Genomic DNA, 27396 nt, shown 5'->3' with positions numbered 1-27396 from the left:
CAGTTTTGGGTGCCATCGTGCCTTAGACAGAAGAGCTGGGCACAGGCACAGTGTGAACACCCACCCACCCCCATCAGCCTCAGCTCAGCTCACTCAAAGGCACAGGAACAAATTCCAACCTTCTCATGGTGCTTTTGTGTGTAAACTAAACTTACTGCAAGGAAAGAAACAGGCATGCATTACACGAAAATTTCAAAGTGTGAACAGTACTTACTAAATTTCACAGTAGCCCTTCTTCCAGATGGATAAAAGAACCAATATGTGCAAGGCCACTGCAATTTCCAAAGCACTCAGATTAAACCCCCTGCATTCAGGGGAGTGGTGAAGCACATGCTTTAAAGTGAAGCACACACTTAAATCCCATTGACTTCAGTTTTATGCATGTGTGCTTACACGCTCTCTTGAATAAAGCATATGTAAGCATGTGTTTAAACTTGAACCTCTGCTTTGTTGAGATGAGACTGTGAAGAGGAGAGTGAAATTTAAACTGATGCAAGAAATGGTGCTTTTATCTCCAGGCAACAAGGCCTTTCCATCAGCAGAGAACAGAGCCAGAGGTTTTGTGGGGAAAAAATCTACAAACAAGTATTGAATGGAGGGAGCCCTTGATGCAGGGAATGATTGGTGTTTGACTCTGTAATTCAGAGGGCTGAACAATTGCTTTATTAAACTATATTATATTTCATTAATACTATATTATAACTATAGTAAAAAGATACTATACTATACTGTACTGTACTATACTATACTATACTATACTATACTATACTATACTATACTATACAAAAGATACTAAAGAAAAGCTTGTGACTGTCTGAGACAGCCAGGACACAGCTTTGACTTAACTGGACAAGGAAACAAAACAATCCTCAGCAGAATCCAATTGATAAATCACTTCAGGTAAACAATCTTCCTGACACATTCCACAAGTGCAAAAAAAACCAAGAGCAGCAAGTAGAGCTAAGAATTGTTTTCTGTTTTCTCTCCGTGCTTCTCCAGGAAAAATCCTGGAAGAGAGAATTATGTTTCTCTCTGTTCAGAGAATGTGAATGCCACATACAAGTGCTTTTCTTTTCCTTCAAAGGGACATAAAGAATGAAAAAAAGCCAAAGAAAACCATTAAAACATACTGTTTTTACATAAACTATCTAAATGCTCAGTTCATCAGTTTGAGAGCACTGACAGTGATGAGGCTGAGGCCAGGCCAGATGTTGAGTCACAAACAGCTGTTGCAGCTGAGGCCATTGCAAACTCCCCACTGGGTATAATTGCTCCCCCATGGAAGTTCCCACATGTGCCCTGCAGCCAGGATCTGCTCGTGCACCTTCCTTACTGCCAGCAAAATCAACCACACCAGCTTGGCAGAGCAGAATGAACTGGAGCTGTGATTAAATCCATCCAGGGCTGGCCAGGGCAGGAGGTGCAGGAGCACTCCCAGTGCTGGCAGGAGGTTCCAGACAGTGAGAGCAGCCACAGCTGACACGGCCTCAAGGTTCACAGGCTTGCTCCATACTTAGGAGGGAAATATCAGGATTTTTTTTTCAAAAGTAGCATCTGACAAAGAAAACACATTAAGAAAAAAAATAATGGCGTGTCTCAGGAATAACAACCATTTGAATATTTTTTTCATGCAAAGAAAGGTCAAGTATAATGGGCTAGGCTAAAAAACAAATTGAAGAGCTCATGAAAACATCAGTTTTGTTGTACATAAACTTCTTGAGCAAAACAAGCAAAACCCCCTCAAATAAGAACATTTTAAAAAAAGCATTTTCCTAGAAAGTCACACAGAAAAATATGATTTGTGAGGTGTGTCACACATCAGTGTTACTCACTGACCCCACAGGGCAGCTCAGCAGCTGGGGTGGCCTGGCAGGGCTGAGGCAGCCACTGGAGCTGATGGGAACTCTGGTACCAGCCTGGACAGGTTTTGTTTTGGAAGGCTCTTTTCTGAGCCTTTGCACATCCACAACCACACTGATGGCCGTGGACAGCAACCCTGAACTGGCTTCTGATTGATGAGGTCACATAGTTATTTACAATATATAATGATATAGTATATAACTAATTATTATAGAATTGTTATTAATTATATAATTTATAATTATCTATCATTATATAATATTTTTGCATTATATTCTCTTCTCTCCATTGGTTTGGGGTTTTTTTCCATCTCAAACTTCACAAGTCACTTCTGTTATAAGCTTTTTAAGTCAAGGACTGTTGATATATAGAAACTAATGAGAGGATCTCAGATTCTGCCATAGTACCAAAATCAAAATCATTCTGGCACTACATAAAAATTTCAACCAAAATGTTTTACACCTCATCCCAAAATCACATCCCCTTTGATCCTGTATCACTTGTTCTATATGTGTCCATTCCTGATGTAGTATTTTCTCCCAATGTCTATGCAAAAGCTCCATGAAACAAAGTAGGATTAACTACACTTAAATCAAGTCACCATAATTTAGAGAAGTGAGAGCTTTAAAAACAGGTATTTATTAAGAAAGTGAATTTCTAAATAGTATCCTTCTCGGTGGTATAAATATCCAACACAGACTTAATCAAGAGCACATCTTGGAGGAAATATTAAAGCAGCATATGATTTGATACCAATGAAAAAAAAAGCAATCAAAGCAGAGCATGGCAATAAATTAATAAGAAAAAGTTATCTATCCAAACCAGACTAAAAGTAATTTTGTAAGTCAGCAGTAAAAAGTTGAATAAACACTAATTTAATCTATTTTAGATGCAGCAGTCAACAGATGAAATATTTTACTGCTCTCTAGCTATGTGAACACAGTCAACTGACACAATAATTGAAGAGAAGGGAGAAGCAGAGACCCTGTGGAAGCAGGAGCACAGGAACAAGGGGAGACACAGAGCTCCTGGGCCAGGGAAACTGCTTGGCAAGGCAAAGCTGGAAAACAGAGATTGGATGCAATGACCTGCAGATAATGGCTGTGACCTATTCCCACCATCCTGCCTTTCCATGTGCTTTTAGGCAGCTCAGCCACCCCTGTATAGGGAACAAGCATTTCCCCTTCCTCTGGGCTATGCAGAGAAAGGTGTCAGACCCCAGGACATTGCTCTGGCTGCCCTGGGTGATTCCAGACCCTGGCAGGGGCTCAGAGACCCTGGCACAGACTCACAAACACCTGTGCCTTTGATTTTAGCCCATGGAAACAATCACCAACTCTGTGTGAAGAGTTACAAGCCACAAGAGTTTGAGCAGAATGATAGTGAATTTGTCACAGAGTGAAAAAGTAGAATTTTGGGGTTTTAGAATGGGGGTTCAAGAGGCAAGATGGAGGAATCTGGGCATGTCCTGTCCTTCTTCTCCTTCTCATCCTCCATCTTCTGCTGTGATGGTGGCACTTCTGGATTGGTTTAGAGTAGAGACAGACTGTCTAACATATGGGATAGGTATTGGAAAATTATTGTTAATAAAGTACACACAGTTCTTAGTATAAAAAGCCAACAGCACCCCAAGGGCAGGGACTGTGCCACAACCCGACCTGCTGGACAGAGCTCAGCAGGTCAGAGACAGAATGGAACAGATAAGAGAAAATAAACAACCTTGAAAAGCAGAGCTGAGGAATCTCAACTTCTTCTTTGGTCATGGGGCTGGGGAAAAAGAGACTTTAATAGCTTGGGGGTCATCTCAATCACAGAAACCTGAGAAAAGGGAACAATTGGTTCCTCCAATGGGGTATCCTGTATCATGAGCAGCAAATTTCCTGGTACTGTGCAATGAGGAAGAAATAGATGGGAGAAAGATAATTCAGTGGAATTTCTTGGGATTGCCACTTCTCAAAGCCCTGTATTCCAATTGTTCCCTTACATATTCATCACCAACATCAGACAGAGGCCCCTGGAGAGGACCTGGAGAAGTTTTAGGAAGCCAGGCTACCAACAGCAAAAGAGTGCTATGATTTATTTCCTAGCTGACATTATTTATGCAAGTGAGCCTGTGACAGCCTGAGTGCCCACAGCTCTCCCCACGCTGCGTCAAGTTCTCTTTATCTTTCCAAAGAAGCTGCAGCAAACCCACCTTCAGCTGAACATCCCAGGTGATATTTTCAAGAAATAATAAAGAGGCTTTAGTTATTATCACTCCAGGCATTTGTACTGCAGATAGGCAAGGAAAAGGACTTTATAACTGAGCTCAGAAATGAATGAAGAGCAAATTCAAAGCAGTTTAATGACACTCAGACAATGATAGCAAAGCAAGGAAAGAAAAAAGAAACACTGGGAACTGAACTGCAAAGATGAAAGCAAGAAGTAATCAATGGATAATTATGACACAAGCAACAAAATTAAACCTAAGCTTTGACTCTGAAAGGCACCTAAGAAAGCCAGCTCCTAAGCCTAAAGCCTGGCACAAACTGGATAAAACTGCCAGCAGGTTAACTCAACAACAAACCTTCCTCAAATCTTCCTTTTAAATAAATGAATGTAGACATTAGAACATGGTTTTCTAGTTAAATACAACAGAATTTCTACTGATTCAATGAGAACAAAGTCCTTTGAAGCAATGAAGTACTCTAAGAAAGAACATGGTGCTCAGAGGGCTGTCAAGTGGCCTCTTGCTATGAATTCATAATGATGTCAACCTTTTATTTACTGTTTCTGTACTACAGAGAATTTAAGTAAGCACAATGTATTTAGTAAACCAAAACCATGAAAATATCTGCAAACTGCTGGGAAACACTGGGCAAATGATGGGCACTGGTGATGAATGAGGAAGGTTATCGAGAAACAGAGGGGGAATCACAAGAAAGTGTGTTCTTTTGCTTTCTTAGGGTCAAGGAGTTCTTCCACCACAGAATAAAATGCAGTGTCACACCAGGTGTCATTGCCTGGATACATCACAGAGCCAAGGAAGACACTCTGCTCTCACTGTCATTTGCAGTTCCTTTATTTTTCTTTCTTTTTTTTTCTTAACAACACTAAATTTGTATTAGCTTGGATGGGGGAAAAGGATGGCATATAAAGGGAGAGAGGGCTGAATTAATATTCATAAGCAACATAACATACTGGAAGAAGGAGAAGGGATGATTTGAGCTTGGAATGGGAGAAGCAGACATCAGTCCTGGAGACCTCCTGCATCACACCCTGCTCCCGAGCAAGCCCTGCTGTGTCCCTTCCCCATCCACACTGAATATTGCCTGCTCTGAACAGCTCTTGGGTTCCCCACTCCAGGGCACTCGGGGGAGGAAGCTGTTTTGGCTGGAGCTGGGCAGGAGCAGGTGGCACTCAGCAGCTGTGAGCGATTCTGCTCTGGCTGGCAGCTCGGCGGCTCCTGGGCCCAGCACAGCCCGGGTGCGGAGGGGAAGGGACAGTGGGCAGGCAGCAGACAGGTCCTGGTGCTGTTTAACAGCATCCTGGGCTCCAGGCTGCCTCTTCCAAGCTGGCAGCAGAGGTGGCTGCAGGGATGTGGCAGCTCGGGGCAGGTTTGCTGGGAGAGCCTGGCACAGCTGGCACCCCGAGGGGAGCACCCTGCAGGGCAGATGTTACTGCTGGGCAGGAAGGGAGGGAAGGAGGAGCAGGACTCAGCACCCACCGGGTGGGAGGGAGTGATCTGTCACCATCAGGGCCTTCCAGAGAGCTCCATCACACAGCCCCTTCAGCTGTGCTGCCAATTCTCCAACCCCTGCCCACAGGGTGTCAGGTTGGGTTCTGACTCTGTCAGTGTTGTTCTCGTGTACGGCATTGTTTATTTTATCTTTTTCTTTTCTTCCCTATTAAAGAACTGTTATTCCTGCTCCCATATTTCTTGCCTGAGAGCCCCTTAATTTCAAATTTATACCACTTCAGAGGGACGAGGTTTACATTTTCCATTTCAGAGGAGGCTCCTGCCTTCCTTGGCAGACACCTGGCTTTCCAAACCAAGACAAGGAGTCAGAGCCCTGCTCACCTCAGGCCCCAAACCACACCGTGGCTGGGCTGAGGAGTGCTGTGGCATCCACACCCCTCTGTGGAGGGAGAGTTCACAGATCAGGAGAGATGAGATTTCAGGAGGTGAACAGAAGCTACTTCAGCTGAATGCACATGAACCCTCAGGTAGAGTGAAGATGAAAATATTTGCCCTGCTTTTTCTTATTTTTTTTTAACAGATTTACCATGCTAAAGGAAAGGCCATCAAAAACCTTGACTTCCTAATGGTCTGAGAGCAGCAATAACCTAATAATCATTTTCTTATGGACAAAATACTCCCAAATATTTCTAATGAACCATTACAGCATGCACTGCAACTTTACAAGCCTTCATTTAATTACTTCCACTGAAACAAACACACAAATCTTCCAGCTCGGTGCTGCCACACACACAGACTCTCTGAGCACCAAGCCCTCAGCAACCTTCTTCTGATGGACATTTTTTTTCCAGGAAATGACACAGAGACATAGGTAAAAGGTGATTTAGATAGACTGCTGTGTCACAAATTGTCAGGATCTGATTTAAAGACCTTGCCTTTGTCAAGAAAGACAGTTGGGTGTCTGCTTTAAAGAAGTACTGGGAATATTTTCATCAAAGGTTTGAATTGAAAAACAGTGGGAGGTAAATATCTGAGATGTTGCCAAGAAAGACCACTATATCCGTGCAATTACCATTAACAGGGGACAGCAGTGGTTCAATGAAGTAATTCAATCTGGTGTCCTACATTTTATCAGACAGCAATTTTGAGTTCTGACATAAAAGGCTGAGAAAGGGGATTGGACTCTTTTCTCTGAAATTCAGCCTTAATTCTTGCAATCAGGAGATGTGTTCTCTGCTTCAGGTACAAGCCTGCTACCCCTCCAAGGGACTCAAAAGAATAACCCAATATTCACCTTCAAAAGAAGAATAACCTAATATTCACCTTAACACCACTCATTGGCATAGGAACAAGTCATTCTTTGGGCAAGGCTCAGAGCTGAGTGCCTGCAGTATTACAGCAGTGTTTTCCTCCTGATTTAACTAGCTCACATTTCCTTACTTGTGAATTTTGCAAGAAGAAAAAACCTATTGTTTTTTTTAAAAATAAACAATATGATACAGCCTAAATTAATAAATGTATTCTTCCAAAATTTAAGAGAGAGAGACTGTATTTCTCAGAAAATGGCAAAATGAAAAGCTTCTGGAAACTGCCGTCAGAATAACACCAGCACATGGCTTCTCCTCATCATCCATCCACAGTGCACACTCCTGGTTCCTTGGGGGCTTTTGAATTATCTTCCCCCACAGAAATCTGTCAGTCAGTCCATGCCTGCACTGGTGCTTTCCAAGGTCTCCAGGTTTGCAGGGCAGCTCTGATTTCTCCTCTGCAAGGCTGGCACAGGGCTCCCACACTGGGGTCAGCTTCACTCCCTCTCCACACAGGGCCCACGTCAAACAGGCACCATAAACCAAACCTTTCCCAGGGAAATCACCAAATTTCAGCCTTTCATCTCCTTTCTACCACAATGCTTTTTGCCCTTTGCCATTTTGAGCTGGTGTATAAATTCCTGTATTACACCATGCAGAGGTCTTGAAAAGTTCTGTTAACAGCACATGGTTGAAAATGTTAATTCATATTTTACTGAGCACAAACAATAATGCCATGAGATAATTTGCAACAGGAACAATCCAGTGTCACTCTTTCCACTGAGCTACAAATTCCACCAAGTTCCAAAACATCACAAACAAGAGAAAACTGGCTCTTGTGTCATACAGAACTGGTCAGCCCCCTTTACATGACACAAAGCCAGGAGTCCCTGCAGCACTCCAGTGAGGGATTGCACAGCCCTTTCTTTTCATGAAACCATACAGAACCTCCTCCAGAGACCCAACACTATCTTTCCTCCAAAATATCAATCACACAATGCAGGCAATGCTGCTGAGCATTCTCTTGTGCTGATATGAAACTGAGACCCTCAGAAGATGGAGGCTCTGTATATGACAGCTTAACTGCTTGCAATCAAACTAATTTGCAGTAGGATGACCTGAAATGAGTTTAAAAGCACCATAATGCATGTTTAGCAATCAGTGAAGCAATCCTTTATTATTCAGGTTCACATCTGCAATTTGTGTCACGTGTCATGGGAAAGAGAAAGAGGGGGAACATAAAAAAAAAATAATCTATTTGCTTTGCAGAAGTTGATGAGCAGAACATGAGCCACAGTAACATGGGGCATTGGAGACCAAACAGACTGACTGACAGCAAATCTTAAGTCTTATAGAAATTATGTCCAGAAGAAGAAATTGTTAAATTAAACGCTTGCCTGTAAATGATTGTCTTGATTTTTCTAAATTGATTTTTGTTGGAAAAAATTATTAAGCAAGTTCACCTGAAATACCACAAAAATAGGAACCAAGAATGCCTCCAGGGTTCTGAAGTGTAAATGAACCAGCCACTTTCAATACTCCCCTTTCTACTGGTTACAGAAGAGGGACACCCTTCTGACAAATAATGGAGAGTTTTCTATCATGCCTCCAAACACATAAGCTCTCTTATTTCCTTCCTTTTTCCCTTCTTTTTTTATGATATCTCCATTCATCACAATTGTAATCCTTGGGGAAAAGGTGGCTCCAACAAGGTAAGTGGGCAACATGCACAGAAACAGGAAGAAAAGCGAAGTATTTGCTGAAGAAAGGTAAGAGCAGCAAATGTAGCAGCATTCCAGAAATTAAAAAAAAACAACCAAACAAAACAAAACAAAACAAAACAAAACAAAACAAAAAAAAATCTCAAACATAGGAAAGACACAGAAGTGTGACACTGAGGCAAAGCACAAATAATTTAATTATTTATTGATAATTAATACCTATTATTTATTATTTAATTATTAATTAGACAAAGCACAGAACTGCTCAAGAACTGCAGCAGGAGTGGGCTTGGGCAAGGAGAGGGAAGGCCCAGGGCAGCAAACTGTGCTCCCTCATGAGTGACAATTCCTTGGGGATGTCACCCTCTGAATCACTAAAGTATCTGGGGACTGTCCTAAAGAAATTACTGTAGAGTTATTGAAGAAATTCCATTGTTCAGACAGAAGGTGAAAATCTGTGTTTCAGCAATGAGGGGACAAACCAGAAAGACCTGAAGTTCTGAAATCTGCTCTCAGCTCTGTCTGGCTGGGTAAGACACTGCTGTGGTGCCCTGCTCTCCTTCTGTAACATTTGGACAACTCAGTTCCACACACACAATCCAAGGAAATATATGGATGAAGATCTTAGATTCAAAGCATGTTATTCAAAAAGCATGAGCATGCAATAGGGCAGGAGTTTGAGGAAATACCAACCTGAAGGGCTGTAAAAATAATTCCAACCTTCACCCCCTCTGCTCAAAATTTTCTGAGGAGAGACCAATCCTGACCAAATTCCAGCCCAGGTCATTTATTCTGCTTGCCTAATCTTTCCCCAAATGCTGACATAATAATATGTGAAATACAGAGTTTTCTTCTCCAAAAACTGTTGTTTTGCTCCAAGAATTGTTATTGTGATGAGCAGGATGCTGGAAATGCAGCTGCTCTTGTTCTTCTTGCTTTTCTGGTCATGTTGTTAGCAAACTCTTTAATGAGCCTCAGCTCTCCCTAGGAACAGCACTATGCTTTATAAATGCTAAAATTAATAGACCTGGGGTAGACTTTATTACATTCAGTGTATTTAGCTGGCAATGATGATGTCTCCCTTACAGCAGCAGTTAGAATAAACTGCATTTTTAATGGCTCCTGGAAAACAAAAGACAGCACCTAAAAGATTTGAGATGAAGAAACACCAGGTTTCCTGGTCTCAGTGCACCCCACCAAACCCACTCCACTGAGGGCTGCAAACACTAATGAGTAATTACAGCCCACAGAGAGATTTCTACTGGGGATCTTGTCCACTTTGCTCCAATCTGAATTTACTATCAGAAGATTCATAACCTCTGTTGTCAGCTTCACTTCTGCAAAGAATGGGCACATGGAGAATTTAAAGTGAAGTTAAAATGGATTTCAATATACCCTTCACCATAATAGTTGGTAAAACTAATTACAGTGAGAAAATTGGAGATCGTTCATTACCCTACTTAGCAAATTAGGATTTGTTAACAATGATTTATAGTGGTAAAGGGAGGATAACAAGGATCCTCTTTCCAATTCCATTCACAGGGGACATGACAGCTCATGGTGTGGTGCCATCCCACAGCCACTGTGCAGAGCCTTTGTGGAGCTCAGGGTGTGTCAGATGGACACACACTTTTACATCACCAAAATACACTTTAATGTTTGGCTCCTCAAGCCAAGCTCTAAAATTAACTGAGCAGCTTAATCTACTTGCAAGCACAGTTTTTTATTTACCAACACCTTGGTAAAGGTGTGGAGTAAAGGGCTCCGTCCCTTCTGCAGTTTTAGCAGGTTGGATTTATTGAGCCCCTTTCAAACAACACTTTTGACTTGATCTGTTCTGCCCTGAGGAACCAGAGGGTCCTGCTGCGCTTCCCTGCAGTGCAGTCTGTCCACAGCCTCTCACCCAGCATCACCAACCTGAGCACCTCAGGGAGCAAAGCTCAGCTCCTCAGGAGCACTGCCAAAACACATGGACCAGGCAGTGAGGGAAATCTGCTTTTTGAAGGGCTCTCTGAGAGCTCAGAATGTGCTGCTGTAACTAATTCCACATTTAATTCCACATTTCTGCTGCAGGATGATGTCTCAGATGGAAACCACTCCCAGTGCACAGAGGAATAGCTGCCCTTATCTAGGCCAAAGCCTGGTTCTTCCATCATATCCATACCAAACACCACTGGTGCTCCCCTTATTCTCCCTGGGATGGGTTTTTAGAGCTCTGAGTAATGTAATGCAACATTGCACAAGGCAGTGTCCCAGTGGCACGCTGGAGCTGCACAAACATCTGCTGAACCCAACCCACTCAGGGCCAAATTGGATAGCACAACTGATTAGCCAGAGCCCTGGGGAATAAGCTCACAATTTATGTCTGCCTGAGTCACCAGCCCATGTGCAAAGCACAGTTTTAGCTTTTCTTTCTTTCTTTTTTAAGGTGGAGAAAAGCACTGTTAGGAAAAGAAGGGTCACAGGAGTCTTCTTCCTTCCCAATGTTATTTCCATCATCAGCTTATTACCAAATTCTACCCAATTCTGAAAAATTCATTAACTCTCTGCATTTGGAGGAAATAAAAATAACACTAACAATGCAATTAAAAAAAAAATTAAAAGAGGAACAGAAAATGTTCAGAAACAAGACTCAAGAAGCAGACATATACAGAAATGGAAATAAGTTGCCAAAAGCAGAGAAACCACACAATTGCCAAAGAACCTGACAATCCTGGGAATCAGGGTTGTTGTTTGGAAGCAGAGGACTCAGTTATTTAAGTTTTGATTTCTGCTCTGTTCTGTGTTGCAAACCAACGAACCTCTATCCACTTACAAAGGAATTTGGCTGGCAAGATACACAAATGAGTAAAAATCATTCTTCAAAGCTAGGTAAGAGAAAAAACTTTACTGTTACACAAATTCTAATTGTATTCTAAAACATCTCAACCTCCTGAAATCTCAAGACAGCTGGACAACATTAAAAACTCCCATAATTCAAACAGCTTTCCTTTTAAAGAGATGGTGATTTTTTTTTTCCTAAAATTCTCACTACTTTCCAATTATCTGATCTGACATCTTGATGAGATGTAATCTACCTTATAATCTGTCTTTGATGAGAGACAATGACAATTTGCAATGCAAAAAGTATCAAAGACAACTGGGAGATCTTCTAGGAAGTATTAAGTTATGATTTCTTAGGGTGCACCAATATTAACAGCATGCCTAAATGTTTCTTCACATGCAGCAATCATAGACTGGACTGATCCCACAGGAAGCAGCAAAGTCAGGGCAGCACAAAAGGCTCCCAGGAAAATTAGAATGATTTTTACCTCCTCTTTTCTGACTATTGGTTTAATATATGCAAAAAGAATGGGAAAGTGTCTCCTCTGACAAGGAGCACCAAGACAGGTGAGACACACTCCAACAAAAGTGTCTTCTGAACAGAATCTACAGAAATGCCAACACCTGGGAAAGGAGTAGAAGAGAGTTGTTCCCAACTGAAATCCAAACTGAAGGTGAATTTAGAGCTCATTGTCAGCTCTGCACCATCCCCTCTCCTTCAGGGGCCACTCACACTGGTCCCATTTTGCTGAAGGCAGCTCCTTCCAGTTTGTTCAGTCCAGGGCAGCTCTGTCACCCCAGCTGGGTGTGGGCTGGCCTGAATCACCTGATGGAGATTCCCAACCCTGTCCACTGCCAAAGCAGGCTGGGAATGCCCCCAGAGCATTTTTGCTTTCCCTATTGCCTTTTCAGGAGCACTTACATAGAGACAATAAGAACAGAAGATTCAGTCTCCAGCTCTGCCATTCAAATATTGATCCGCTCACAGTATAAAATGAGGTAAAATTCCAGCCTTCACCACTACCACTGAAGCTGCACAATGAATTACTGGGCTGGAGCTATCACAGAGATACTGGAAGAATGATTGTGTTCCTGGGAAGTGTCAGCGTTATAAATGTCCCCCTAAACACTCAGTGATCTCTACAGAGTAAGAGGACCTAAAAGTCATTTTAGCTGTGCTGTGGCATGCACAAACATTGCACACACATGGCCCAGCCCTCAAACCTGAGAGCCTGGTGCAAGCAGGGCCCTCCAAGGGGATCTCAAACTGGATTATCTCTATCCTAGGCAACATGGCCTAACACAGGAAGATTCCATTAATACTTGATTTAAACAGCAAACATGTGCTACTCAATGCATACCTCAGTGTTCATTCCTTTCTGAATTAAACCTGCTTCCCTCTGCAGTAGATGTCCATCAGTCCATTTGTACCTACCTGGTTCCTCTGGTGAGCTGCAGTACAGAATATTTCATAATAGGCCAGTATACAACATCCATCAAATAATTTCCAATTATCTATTAAACTAGAAGTTATTTTTACTATTTGAAACCAATGACCCCTGTTTTGATGTTGTGGGTTAACACCAAACACAAAAACGAACAGTCTTTTTCTAGTTAAAAGCTTTGGAAAAAAACAAATCAATTCAAGTGCATATTCCTTTGCACACTGATAATACAATAATTACATTGATCAGAAACATATGCTAATTGGATCACTCTGGAGCATTTTTCTCATTGTCTGGTACCACAAAACACATCTGGGTTTTATTTGCCCCATGTAAGTTAATAAGAGTATGGGCTTTTTTAAAACAACAAGCAAGATAATCCTAAAAACAATTTTCCAAAGTGAAAAGGGAGGGAAAAAACTTTCATGTTTCATCCAAGACTGTGTAAGTGTAAAAACAACTTTAAGATAGAAACTGAAGCATATTTTCTACCTACTTGGCTATTAGTGAGGAAAGAGAAAAGGGAAGTTAAAGACTCTCAATACTGTGGCTATAGAAAAGAAACAGCTCAGTTAAATATATTAATGGCACCAACAAGGGATGTCTCCCCCACCTACACAGCCCCAAATTGGAAAGATTTAAGGTGCCAATCCATCAGCCCTAGAAGATGTCAGGCTTCTTCTTGTTACTGAATCCCTTGCTCAGGAGAGCTGGAAACTTTCAAGCTTTCTGTTGGAGCATAGGGGATGCTGACACCTTCCAGATTTTCACTTTAGTGGACCAACCCACAGACAGTATGGTGCAGGGAACAGCAGATGGCTTCTCTTCTGTTACCTCTGCTGCCTAGAGAGGAAGCTGAGCACTGCTCTCAAACCATGCATATTCAGCTCTCCCTGCAAGAACAAGGCTCATTTATCCAAGGCACAGCCCCCCAGCCCATAATACACCTGTGCCATTCCAGAGCAGGTCTGCAGACTTCTGTATGACTGGAATTTTCCCAGACAAAGGAAAGCAATTTGTTCTGAACTATGGAAGGATATTCAAGGTTTACTTTTAATTCTAAATAAATGTTGAGCCATTTGATATCATTTTTCCCTTCATCTCCTCCCTCTTAAAAATACACAACACAAACCAGGGCAAGTGATGACAAAAGGAAACCAGCTTGTTTTCTGTTTCACAACTTACCTTACACTGATCTGGACTTTGATATAATTAGAACAACTACCACAAAACTTTTCCACCTGGGATGCTCTTTTCATACCTCACCACCATCAGTTCTGTTTGTGCAGAAGTCCAATGTAAATCCAGCAGGACACCGCATTTCTCCAGGTATTAAGCAACTTTTGTGCCATTTTTGTGAGACCACACGTTCAGAATTTAATCCCATAACTTTCTTACAGGATCACAGACGTCTGTGACAAAAGACTAAGTTCACCATGAACTAATAGAAGAAAATGACTCTCTGGGAATGTGACAAGAGTGCAGCCAAGTTTTTCCATCATGTAATTGAATACCACAGAGTTTACTTTTCCCCAGAGTTCAGTGAGAAGACAGGAGGAGGCTTTGATTATACTGATAACTTCACACAGCAGTGCCATGGGACAGGGTTCCCATTTTACCCACCTGGTTTTGGACATACACAATGCTCTGCTTCTCCCACAGCTATTATAAAGGCAGAAAAGATGTGCTTGGAGAATACAGCATAAATTACAAGAGAACCAGGATATGAGCAATTTAGATATAAATCTTGGAAGAAAATAAGCAGTACATTGGATTAAATGGAAAACTTTTTTCACTCCCAATTTATCTGTGCAAATAAAAGGAATATTGATGAATGTGGGAATGAACAGGAAGGTATGAATATAGACTGTTAAATCAATACAGGTGCATGCAAATAAATCACAAAATCCAAAAAACCTGATCAATTTTCAAACCAGCTGGGGCCTGATTTGCTTCTCAGGACATAAAGTGGAAATCTGCCATAAATATAACTTTTGTGTTTTCCAAGAGTGTCCACGAGCAACAGGTAGAAATCACTGTGCCACATTCTCTGGGCTGTGGTACACAGGAGATGAGGCAAAATATTGTAATGGGCTCTTTAAAATCTGTGAATCAACAAGAACGGGGGCAAGGGGGAATCAGGATCCTACCATCTCCCATTAGAGAGCTGGTGAGACCATGGCTCACTTTATTTGCTATAATTGTGTAAATTAAGTGCTGTTAAAATGTATGTAGTAATTAAATTGACACCTGATTAGTTCAAGGAAACACAGAAATGTTACTTGCAGGGTATTTGTGAGGAATAATGAGAAAGGAGCACTCAGCCCTTGGGCAGAGGGGGTTGTGGGGTATTCCCTGTGTCCATGGATTCTGTGTGAGGCATTTTGTGTGAGGAACACTCTGCTGCTGAGGCACGGGGTGAAAGTGGAGATAGACACTTACAAAGTAGCCTGTTCCCAAGCTGGAAGGAGCTGAGCTCTGCAATAAAACACAAAGACAAAGTGGAAAGTCAGTGATGGTTTTTAACACGTTCCAATCCACACAGCTCATTACCAGCCCTTTCCAAGCTTTTCATCACCACATCACAGCCCCAGCGTCCTGCCCCTTGTCATCTGCTACTGAAACAAACACAATGTTGCTTAATTTTTCCCTTTACATCTCTCAACCACTCCGAGATGGTAACGTGCTATTTACTGAATTCCAAGCTTCTGCCGTGGACGTAATTGCCAATTTATTTGACAGGCAGCTGGGTAATGAATTAATGATGGCATTTCGCCCTGCACTGAGACTAAACAGACACTCATCAACCAGCCTCCCTGACATGCTGACATTCAATGCCCTGGACTCCAGCTCCTCAGCTTCGTGGCCACAAAGGGGCAGGAGGGAGGGGGAGAAAGGGAAAAAAAGTAGACTGACTTCAAAACAAAAAGCCCGGTGGGTTTGGATGACTTTTTCAGTGTATGACCTGTTTGCCAATTTATTCCCGAAAGGCCCTGGTTAGTACACACATAGTACTTTTCTAAAATGAGACATTTTGTAAACATAATTAGTAGTCTGAAATGTAAAGAATGCGTGGGCACAGAGAGGCTGCTTTAGTCAATGTACCATTTTCTGGAGAATGCAGTCACTACAATTTCCCATTTGGATGTCCACATTGTTTGACAAACCAAGGATATAGAAACAACAATCACAAAAAAAGCCAACAGGAAATATCTACAGTGTGAAATAGATTTCAAATCTAAAACCTATAAAAATAATTAAAACTAATATTACTACCATGGAAAATAATCAATTTGTTTAAATGCTTTTTAAAAAAATAGCATCATGAAATTCAGTTTAAGTGGGACACGATCACAACCTCTATATTCACAGGAATTAAGGAGATAAAGGGTTTTGTTTCATTAGTTTTTCATCTAAGCAATGGGGATTACACAGCGGGTTCTCTCAGAGACATGGGGGATCCTGGTGCTAATCCAGGTCAGGCTGTTCCATCAGAGGGGGAGCAGTGCCCAGCTCCAGCCTGCAGAGCCCGTGGGCACAGCAGCAAAAGCAGAGGAGCATTCACTAGTGAGGGTGCCTGAGAACCAGTGGGGAGCTCCTGTAGCTCCATTCCCTCTCCTGTAGCTCCATTCCCTCTCCTGGAGCTCCATTCCCTCTCCTGTAGCTCCATTCCCTCTCCTGGAGCTCCATTCCCTCTCCCGGAGCTCCATTCCCACTCCTGGAGCTCCATTCCCACTCCTGGAGCTCCGTTCCCTCTCCTGGAGCTCCATTCCCACTCCTGGAGCTCCATTCCCACTCCTGGAGCTCCATTCCCTCTCCCGGAGCTCCATTCCCTCTCCTGTAGCTCCATTCACACTCCTGGAGCTCCATTCCCTCTCCTGGAGCTCCAATCCCACTCCTGTACCTCTATTCCCACTCCTGTAGCTCATTTCTCTCTCCTGGAGCTCCACAGCTCCACTCCTACTCCTGTTCCTCAGCACAGCCTCCCTTCCTGTGGTGACACAGCCTGGGGACAGCCAGACCTGCAGAGAGGCCCCAGGAGCCCGGGCACACCACTGGGAATACACAGAATTTTTGTCCCTTCATCCCTGTTCCAAGCCAGGGAGCCAAACTGCAGATCTGCAGTGCACAGCTCAGGCTATCAGGGAAGGGAACTGCACACAATTAAAGACACTCCAAAGTCCCCCTGTCCCCACCCCTGCTGCACCCTGTGCCACCATCACCCACAGGACAGCCCTGGTGCCAGGGCTGATGGCCCTGAGAGCTCCCCTGCTGTCCCTGGGCACAGCCCTGCCCAGCTGCTGCTCCCAGCTGGGCACAGCCCCTGGCACAGCCACTCCATGGGCACAGGCCCTGCTTTGGGGATGCCAAAAAGATTTTGGCTTTTTATACATTTTTTATATATTCATAACTCTGTAGACTACTATTATACAGTTACATAGCTTCTTAACTACCTCTAGTCCTTTTCTTACCCTTTCTCTTAGATTTTAGAACAGTAAGTTCACCTTCCTGGACTCTTATTCAGTCTGTAGTGAACCAAGGATGTTTAATTTTTTCCATATATTGTAGACATAATAAATGTGGGGCTAGAAGCTGGGGGAGCAATGGGGGCTTCAGTGGAGGGCAGAACCAAGAGAGGGGATTACTTAATTAACTGTTCCTCTAATTGGATACTCTCTTGAAGTATGCTAATTTGTTAAACTTATAAAATTGTCCCAAGTCCTGTATCACACATGCATTTTGCCATACTTGCACCTGCAAGACCTTCATTAAAGGTAACAGCTTTTCATCATCTTACTATTGTTTGGCTTGTGACTTTTGGCGTCTCTGGGAGCCCCTGTGGCCCTGCAGCCCTGGCACAGAGCACACCCTGCTCAGCACCCCACAGGGCACACACTGCCCTCCCTCTCTGCTCCATGCCACTGAGATTCCCTTCATTTCAGCTGGAGATTTACCCACAAATACCACACGTGCAGTCGTTAGAACCACTTTTGTTTCAGCTCTGTGCAGATGCCAAGCGAGTCTCACTCTTTCACTCACAGTTTTTTTAAACTTACTTTACTGGCTGAAAGCTCCAAAGTTTGCATTCTGCATCTGTGTGTAATTTTTGTCTGCTTTTTATTCCAAGTTTTGGAAGGATAGAGTATCAAAACAAAACAATAAAGAGGAAGAAAAAAAGAATAAGCAAACAAAATATTTCCCACTGAATATTTTCATTCCTTCAAAAGCAATGCTGCAATGGCTATGGGAGGACAGTCGAAACAGAGCAGTCAAATGACTTCCACTGAACAACTGTGCAATTTCAGGGAACTGGAGTTTGCTGGATGGAAATATAGCCCTTCACACATTGCATGCTGCATATGGAGAGTACAGTTTGCAAACTCTGTTTAATTGAAGTATGAAAGGCTGTGCTGCACATGCATGAATGACTGTCAGCTGTGTAGAGCCGTGTGCTGGCAGAGCACAGGGGCTGAAGCGAGGGCTATGCAAGGAGACAACTTCTCACCTTTTGGGAACTCCCAAGGGCGAAGGGCTCCCACTACCCCGTGCCCAGCCTTGGCACCAACTGTGCAAACATCTTTACAAGCCCGTGCTGAGTCGTGATCCTGCACTGGCTGGTCTATAGCTCTTATTTAAAGTGTGCCTATAATAGAGGTAATGGTTTCACTTTCCGAAACCCTTTGCAAAATAGGACATTAGAAATACTGTTTGATATTCACACAACCACCAGCAGAAGCCTGCATCAGGTGCCCATCAGCAAAATACACTTGCTTAAAATTGACAGGGTTCTGGGCTTTTTTCCCCACCTCCTTTTTTTTTCTTTTGGTTGGTTTGTTTTTTTTGGTTTGTTTTTTTTTTTTTCCCATCCTTTCTTAAAGAAAAGAACTTTGGCCCAGAAGCAAAAATGTAGTAACCCTCGTGTAAGCATTAGTTTATTGTGTACCAAAGAAAATTACATCCTTGAGGTCTTGGAAGGCACAGTTATACCCATTTTGCATATATATTGTGCATTACTTGGGGAGCTGGGTGGGGAGAAAGACTGTGTTGTACATATTTGTTCTGGCTATTGTTTATGCAGGTCTGACTGAATGAAGGAACAGTGGGTATCATTTCAATTTCTGATGTCAACATCAAATTACTTATTTAATTTCATGCCTGGCGAAGCATTGTATAGCTACACGCAGAATCATTTCACTTCATTTGTTATGCTGTGTTTTCTTGGCGATTGGCTTGCCTTCCAACTGACAGCTTTAATTACGACATGAATTTGATTGCACTGCCGAGGAATTAACATAATGCAACAAAGCATTTAAGCACCCAACCTTAGACACACAAACACACACATGCCCACCCTCGCAGCCCCACGCACACAAAGCACAGGCACTGCTGCTGAGCAGCTCCTGGCACACACACGGGCACTGCCCTGCTCCTGGGCCTCACACACTGCCAACATCACTGGGGATCTGCACAGGGAGCACCACTCAGGGCTTCACACTGAACCAAGCATGTTTTGTTTCTTCCATATATTTTAGACATAATAAATGTGGGGCTAGAAGGTGGAGGAGCAATGGGTGCAGAACCAAAGAGGGGGATTACTTAATTAACTGTTCCTCTAATTGGATATTTCTCTGAAGTATGCTAATTTGTTAAACTTATAAAATATCCAAGTCCTGTATCACATGTGCATTCTGCCAGACTTGCACCTGGAGGACCTTCATTAAAAGTAACAGCTTTTCATCATCTTAATATTGTTTGGCTTGTGACTTTTGGCATCACTGGGAGCCCCGGTATGTACAGAACCCAAAGGCTGTCCCTCTATTTGTCTTTGGCTTTGTACAGGTGAGAGGGATGGGGGACAAAAGAATTGAAAATATCAAAGTATCCTGGATTTGGGCTGAAACCACGAGCATGACCCACAGAATTACATGCTGGAGTCTCTTCCTGAAGCAAACCGGGTGGGAAGGGCAGCTCAGGATTTCAGGGCTTGGTCCTCATTGTCACCTCCTCACTGTGGCTGTTCTCAAGCACAAAGTGCCCAGCACAGGAGGAGCACACAGACACAGCTCTGCTCGTGTGCCTCCACTCCACACACTGCCAAAATCACTGCTGATATTCTGGACAGGGAGAAGCACTGAGGGATTCACAGCACATAACCCAAAGGCTGTACAATTTGTGTTTGGCTCTTTACAGGTGAGAGGGATGGGGGACAAAAGAATTGAAAATATCCTGGATTTGGAGCTGAAACCATGAGCTGCTCACAGGATTACACTTCTTCCTGAAGCAAACAGCCACAGACCTGATGGGCAGGGCACTTCAGGATTTCAGGGCTTGGTCCTCATTGTCACCTCTTTGCTGTGGCTCCTCTCAAGCACAAAGTGCCCAGCACAGGAGGAGCACACAGGCACAGGGACTGGGAGCAGGGGAACACTCATGAAGGGTGCAGCAGCTTTAATGAGCTTTTTTGAGAGCCCAAGAGCAGACCTTTAATGCAGGGACAAATGGGAAGATTCCTGTCCCATGCCCTGTTCAGGAACTGGAAAAACATTGCAGACAGAAATGTGCCAGCTGCAGCAAGAGGTGATGAGGTGCTGAATCCCATCCAGTGACCATGTGGGAGAGGCTTTTGCTGTTCATCCCTTCACTGAAAGCCTGCACCCAACACCAGAAGCTGGGCTGAGATCAGGAATTTAGGAATGTGCTCCAAAGAAATCAGGTGGTTTGATTTCTGATTAGCAAAGAGGTGGCTGAACCCCTGAATGCTCGGTGCATTTACCATCCAGCTTAGATGTAACTCTCATGTTTTCCTCAGGTAAATCTCCTGGCAGCTTTGTAAAACATGACAAGAATGTATTCCAAAGAGGGAGGACTCAATTAAAAATAAATACATACAGGGAGATAAAAAAAAAGGAGTTGACTGAGCTCCAAGCTGAGCACAAGAGAAAGCGCTGCCATCTTGTCTCCAAGCAAGATCTCAACAAAATGAATTCTACTACTGGCAAGATTTTGATGAGATTAAACTGACTACAGCACCCTATATATAAAGGAGGAGCAGCTCTCCAATTTCTCTTTTAGGCCCCTGGAGCTACCTCTGTCCATAAAGGAAAAAAACAAGTTGTCATTCCTAAAAAAAAAGCCTATACCAGAGAGAAAGGCAGAGAGCCATGGGTTTATGAAATTCAGAGGGGGAGCTGGATCAGGGCACTGCTTGCACTGGAGCATTTGAGCAATCATTATCCCTAATCTAGCAGGGGTCAGATTCTCTGCTAATTATGTTCTCTCACAGAGGGGTGGGTGTGTGCACACGTGTGCAGGCGAGGACAAAGAGAGGAGTTGACAGAAATCAGTCTCACTGCATTGCATCTGACAAGAACAGAGGATATTCCCCTTCCTACTGTCTGATGCTATTTCAAGCCTCATTATGAGAAAAATCTCCTGTTTAACATGGTCTTTTCATTGAATTATCTTCTTTTCATTTTTGCCCACCTCTCACAAACGCTGCAAATTACCTGCTTGGATCTCATTAGCCTGGCAAGGAGTCCCTCCTTGTAAACACACTTTGCATCACTCTGCATTATCCAAGGGCTGCAGGAACATTTACAATAGGCAAAGTTGAAAGATCCCTGACAGGAGGGGGAATGAAGCCACTGACATGTCAGTTTGCAACTGGATGTTCATTATCCCCTCTCCCTCATTCTGCATCTGTCACTGAGCTCTCAGCAGGCCCTGCAGGAAGGCCTGTGAAGCTCTCACATTCCTGCTTCACCAGCCTGCTCAAAATTGGGATGGGAAAATGGATCATCCACCTGGAGAACGTGTACTTCAGTCATTAGCCACATTTCCATACAGCAGCCATGCCTTACAGTGCTGCCAGGTGACAATAGTGGAGATTCATTATATTTCATGGCCAAATTTTGCTTTCTGACCTCAAGGTTAATCTGCCTGCAATGTTTTATATTTTCTGTTCTGTCTTCTATTTGGTACACTTTTTTTGTATATTTTTTTTTCTAAGAAAATAGCTGCAAAACCAGAAGGAAAGCTTCAGAGAAAACTTGCTCTGTTGTCTGTAGCTTTTTTGACAGTAAATAGTGGGTATCATATGACATCTGACTTCTCAAAAAATATTATTGAAAATAAACATTGGGAAGATCCTTTCATTTCTGCACATGGGGTGTCTGACTTTGGGAGAGGGGAATGGGAGGGACAGCTCTGAGTGGAATTTGGGGCAATGGGATGGACAGCTGTGAACCGAGTTTGGGAGAGGGGAATGGGATGGACAGCTCTGAACTGAATTTGGGAGGGGGAACGGGATGCACAGCTCTGAAGTGAATTTGGGAGGGGACAATGGGATGCACAGCTCTGAACTGATTTTGGGAGGGGACAATGGGATGGACAGGTCTGAACTGACTTTGGGGCAATGGGAATTACTGCTCTGAACTGACTGTGGGAGAGGACAATGGGAATTACTGCTCTGAACTGAAGGAGCCTGGGGAGGGCCAGCACAGACCAGCCCCAGTGAGAGCTGTCTCGTGAGTGTTTTTCAAATCTCAGCTGAACTGGTGATGCCAGACCACAGAGACATGCTTGTATTGCAATGAATTATCAAAGCAAAGGAAGTTTCCTTATTAAGCAAAACATAAATTATGTATAACACTTTAAAATATACATCTCCACATATATTTACATAACGTTGCTTTTGAGCAACCTGTGAATCCCTCTGTCCTCTCCTGGGTGCACTAGGGAAGTTGTATTTGCTCTCTACTTCCTTTTAATTTGCCACAGCACGGAGACAAAGGAAAAGTATTGTAAAAACATCAGAGAAAAACTGGATTTGATGGGTGGAAGGGGACCCAGGACTCTGCTGTCACTGCCAGGTCTAGCAGTGCAATTCTGTGAGCTGCTGAGAAGCCCAGTAAACCTCAGAGCTCTCCACTCACGACATGGCAAGGGAATGACAAAGCTAAATTAAAACCGTGTTTGTAAGGAGCTGTGACATTTTTTGCTGAAGGTGCTGTGTAATTGTGAAGTTGGTTGCAGTGGCTCCCCAGCTGCCACAGGGCTCAGATAAGCCAGGATGATGATGGTGACAGGCTGACATCCAGCTGCCTTCCACTGCTACCTGTACAGAGCATTTCCTTACTGCCTCCTCTGGCTTCACTCTCCTCTTCCAAAGAGATCTCACAGCCCTGAGCCTGACCTCAGCTGACAGCTATGAAGGGCAAGCTCTGAAGTGTTTAGCTGAATGTAACCCATAAAGGCTGGCTCTGGGGAAGAAATGGACCTCTAAATGTGACAAAGGGATGTGGAGAGAGAGTGCTACATATTTCACACTTTCACAGAAAGAAAAAAAAAATCAGGCATCTGTTCCAGTGATATGCACAAATCAGCAAAAATTGCTAGCTGTGTGCCTTCAGGCTTAAATTTGCACAACGAAATGTATCCTTTACAAAGGTATTTCTTTTAATGCCTGCTCAGTTCAGTTTTATTGGATTGGCCTATAGAGGACACCATCTGGTATCTGTCATCCAAATCTACACAGACATGCTATCGATAAAATCCCCATTTCCAAAATGTGGGTTAGTTAAAAGTAGGGCCAGATTGCTGGCTGGTACAAATTGGGTTGACTGATGTAGCTATCCATGCTTTTACCAGCAAAGGATCTGACCTACAAAATCCCCAATTTAGACACTCTGTTGGGACAGGGCTTTCTTTATATTCTGTGCTGTAAAGCATGTGGCACAGAGGACACAGAGCCATGAATAAAACACTCAAGGATTGTGATGGTACACATAATAAATAGTAATCTAATTGCAGCAACAGAAAGATTTCTGTAGTCAGTGCTCTGTCAGAACAACTCATGTGTGTCACTGGTGAATGAGCAGCATTCTCCCATGGAGAAAAACACTTTCCACAGGGCTGCCATCTCAGGCCTTTCCACAGCACTTTAGGTAGAGCAACAAAGGCAGAGCTTATGCTATTGTTGGCCATGTTATATCAATTCATTATACATAACTGAGTCTCTCTAGACACTCAAATACTTCTCATAAAGACAGTATGTAGCCCAAAGAAATACATTCTTTTCCTCCACCACTTGGGGTAAAAATGTTACTCACTTCTCAGCTATGCAGAACATCTTAACTTCATTAACTGGCCTTCAACTGCTTCCAAAGAGCTGAGTGTTTGCACACAGAAAGACATTGTATCAATCTTTAAGAAGTTTACTGAACCAGGGCAGGAGACCTGAGTTACCTCTTCCTCTCCTGTGATCTGCCAAAACCCCACACCCTGTAGGAGCTGTAAAGTCAGTGTGCATCTTTATTCAGTGCTGGGGCATGCGGGATCACTTCCTAATCTAAGTCAATTTTCTCTTCCTACTCTAGGTTAATGTTCTGACCCCCATATCTCAGCTGAAGCCCCAAAGAGAAGGAGATTTAGCCACAAGCCATGCCAGGACCCAATCCCCATGTGCACTTACATCGCTGAGCCTCTCGCGGGAGCTGCTGCGCTGGAAGCCCTTGGACTCGCCGCTGGCGCTCTCGCTGTCGCTGTCCCGGCAGCTGTGCTGGCCTGGCTTGAGCTGCACGAGGAGACACAAAGACAGCAAGGGTTGAGCCTGGGTGAGGTGAGAGCCCTTGTCCCACTGTCCTTCATGCCCTCCCAGCAGCAGCAGTGTGGCCATGGCTCTGTGCCAGCGCTCCGTGTCCCTGTGCCAGGCACAGCCCAGGGACACCACGGACCCCAGGGAGCTGCAGCTGCTGCAGGCAGGAGCTCACTCGTGTCCCAACAACACTCATGGCCCAAGGAAATCACAGTTTGAAACCTTCCTCTGAGAGCTTCACCTTTCAGGCTTCTCAAGGTATTTCTGCTGTAGATGAAGGTTTTGGTTTCCATCACAATGCAGCGCTCAGAGCCTCAGTTCCTCCCTCCTTACAGCATAGGAGCATTGAGGACCTGAGATCAATGGGAGTCTCCCCAGGGGAAGAGGAGGTCACCACTCCAGAGAAGCCTTTCTTTTGCTGGACTAGCCCTGAACCACACTGCCTGGCACTCTAAACAGTGTTCAACCAACAAACCTCAATGTTCATAAAACAACAGGATCTACTTAATAGGTATCAAACTGCTTTTGTTTTTCAAACCAGCTTTAATGAACTTTACTGGCAAAGTAATAAGAAAAACTACTAAAAAACCCCTAAACTATATTTTCATTACAATTGAGAACACATCTGCTTTCTCTTACACTTTGGACTGTTGAGGTCACCTCATTACACAGCAGTGTACTGAGAGGAACATTCACAGACACCCATTACACACGTCCACGAGCACATGCACACCTAGAGAGCAAGAGGAAGAGATGATCCGCATCCCCTGCAATGCTGAAAATGCACATCTTTGTTTTAAAGTATCCTTCCCTATGTTTTGCTTGAATGTATTGAAATTTTCATTTAGCCTTGCTGATGCTTTGAACTAACTCTGGTGGTTCACACTGGCAAGAAATCTCTTTCAAAAATTTAGACTTAAAATCACACACATAAATACTGGAAGCAGAGGTAAATGCAGAGAAAATACTTGGTGAGGTACCTAATGAAATACTTTATGAGACCTACTAAACATAACAATATCCATATAACAAACACCAAACAACTCCTGCTAACTTATTCTAATTGTTAATATGATGATGGTAGGTTCTACTCATACCCTATTGGAGCAGGTATTCATTCATCTCCATGCCATGACTGGAGACCAAAAGTTCCTCTTCCAACATTCTCCATCACCCTTTTTTCCCCTCTTTCTTCTCTCTCTCTCATTTATTTCCAGTTCTCCCAGAAACAAGCACACACAAAAATTCACACAAATGCACTTTTACAGGTGCACACAAATAAAATCTACACTTCTGTTCACCAACAGCCACAGCTGCTCCCTCCCAGGCTCACTGAAGGAGCACAAAAAGCATCCTCACCCTCAGGTTATCACTTCTTACCACTGCCAGAGCAAACTGCATCTGTAAGTTTGGTATTTTTGTGCTACTTCTCCTTAATCCCTTACTCCCCTCACCACTAAAGGGAAGCTTTGGGTGCTCTCTTTCAGTCAAATCAAAATAAGGACACAAAGTCCATGAAACTAAAAGTTCCAACACACAACTGAGTTGCAATGCGTGAGCACAACTGCAAAAAATGGCACAGGCAAACTCTCAGCCCAAAGAAAATGTAGCAGAAGGACCAGAGCTATTTGTCAGACACTTACAATTCAATAAATAAACGAAATTTTCCACAGCTCAGCCAGAACATTCCCAGTAAAATGATTTTTATTTCCAATGGAACGGTTTATCAGTCAGATCTAAGAGATCTTGGGAGCAGCTCTTGGAGGCAGAGGGGAGGATAACGAATTCAAGAAGTCTTACACTTCATCTATAACTCCCTGATCTGATCTAGGACCTCCATGTCCTGTTATTTTATGGTCCCAAGTTTAACATTTACCCACCCAAAGGAAAATGGATCAAGTTTCCTTGACTTGGTCTTTTGTCAACATCCACCCAATGATGGAAAAGCTTTTATTGCAAGTGGGGTGTTAAGATTTTTTTTTTCCCAGTCTCAGATTTTATTTCTAGAACCTAAATTTAGTTTGTACACACTCTTCACACATTAGTTATTTGCTAACTAATAATAACAGCCCAGTTTTATAATTCTTCTACATCACGAATTCCAGCTATTTACAGAGAAGAAAAACTCAGCAGGTGTCAATTTTCTAGACACAATTTATAAGGAGTAAGAGAACATGATGAAGACATCTGAGCTTGAAACTGTGTAGAAAAAAAAAGTGAGGGACTGCAGGGACTAGACAGCAAACTCAGAAATAAGTCCAAGTTAAGATTTATAAGCTTTCCATATTTTCCTTTCTTTTTTTCCAAGTTGAGCTTCTCCATGTGCCAAACCGTTGAGGATTTGCATTTTATTCCAGAACCCATCAATCTGTGTTAAATTAAAAAAGTAAAGCATGGAAATGTGCCCGTTGTCTTCTCTTAAGAACCTAAAGTTACACTCAAACCCACATGAGAACACTTAATGTGGACAGGCCATGGGTCATTTCATCTCAATCTGTTTCCAGAGATTCAGCTGCTAAAAACAATGCTGAAACAGCACAGGGCTGCTCCAAAGGCCACAGATAACAGAGGGGATCTTTAGTTACACTTTTGTGCATCTCATTCATCACCTGGGGCACACAGGATCCCCAAAATCAGCTTCCCCATGGAAATGAAAATTTCCTTGGAAAAAAATTGAAGTGCAATGTTGAGAGCTTGTTTCTCCATTGTTTCTAGCAGGGTACCCTGTGGTGGTGTTCACAAGGGTCTGAGGATGAGGGAAGAGATGAGGATCTGACTCCATGTTTCAGAAGGCTGATTTATTATTTTATCATATATATTACATTAAAACTATACTAATAGAAGAAAGGATTTCATCAGAAGGCTGGCTAAGAATAGAATAAGAATGATAACAAAGGCTTGTGGCTGACCAAGACAGTCCAGACAGCTGGGTTGTGATTGGCCATTAATTAGTAACAACCACATG

The 27396-nt window shown here is 43.1% G+C and overlaps 1 protein-coding gene across 7 annotated transcripts in view; it reads right to left on the bottom strand.

Moving 5' to 3' along the window:
• Nucleotides 1-27396, bottom strand: part of AUTS2 (activator of transcription and developmental regulator AUTS2) — a 798387-nt gene that overhangs the window by 406532 nt on the left and 364459 nt on the right. For all 7 annotated transcript variants that reach the window (XM_074556758.1, XM_074556754.1, XM_074556753.1 and 4 more), the window contains 2 exons: nt 24309-24410; nt 15278-15313 (listed from right to left, as the gene is read on the bottom strand). In XM_074556758.1, coding sequence (XP_074412859.1) covers nt 15278-15313; nt 24309-24410 — 138 coding nt within the window. The remainder of the gene's footprint in view (nt 1-15277; nt 15314-24308; nt 24411-27396) is intronic.

Source organism: Zonotrichia albicollis, chromosome 22 (assembly GCF_047830755.1).
Source record: "Zonotrichia albicollis isolate bZonAlb1 chromosome 22, bZonAlb1.hap1, whole genome shotgun sequence".
In the NCBI taxonomy this organism is placed as follows: Eukaryota; Metazoa; Chordata; class Aves; order Passeriformes; family Passerellidae; genus Zonotrichia; species Zonotrichia albicollis.
The sequence above is the reverse complement of the archived record's forward strand: the minus strand, read 5'-3'. Positions and strand labels throughout refer to the sequence as shown.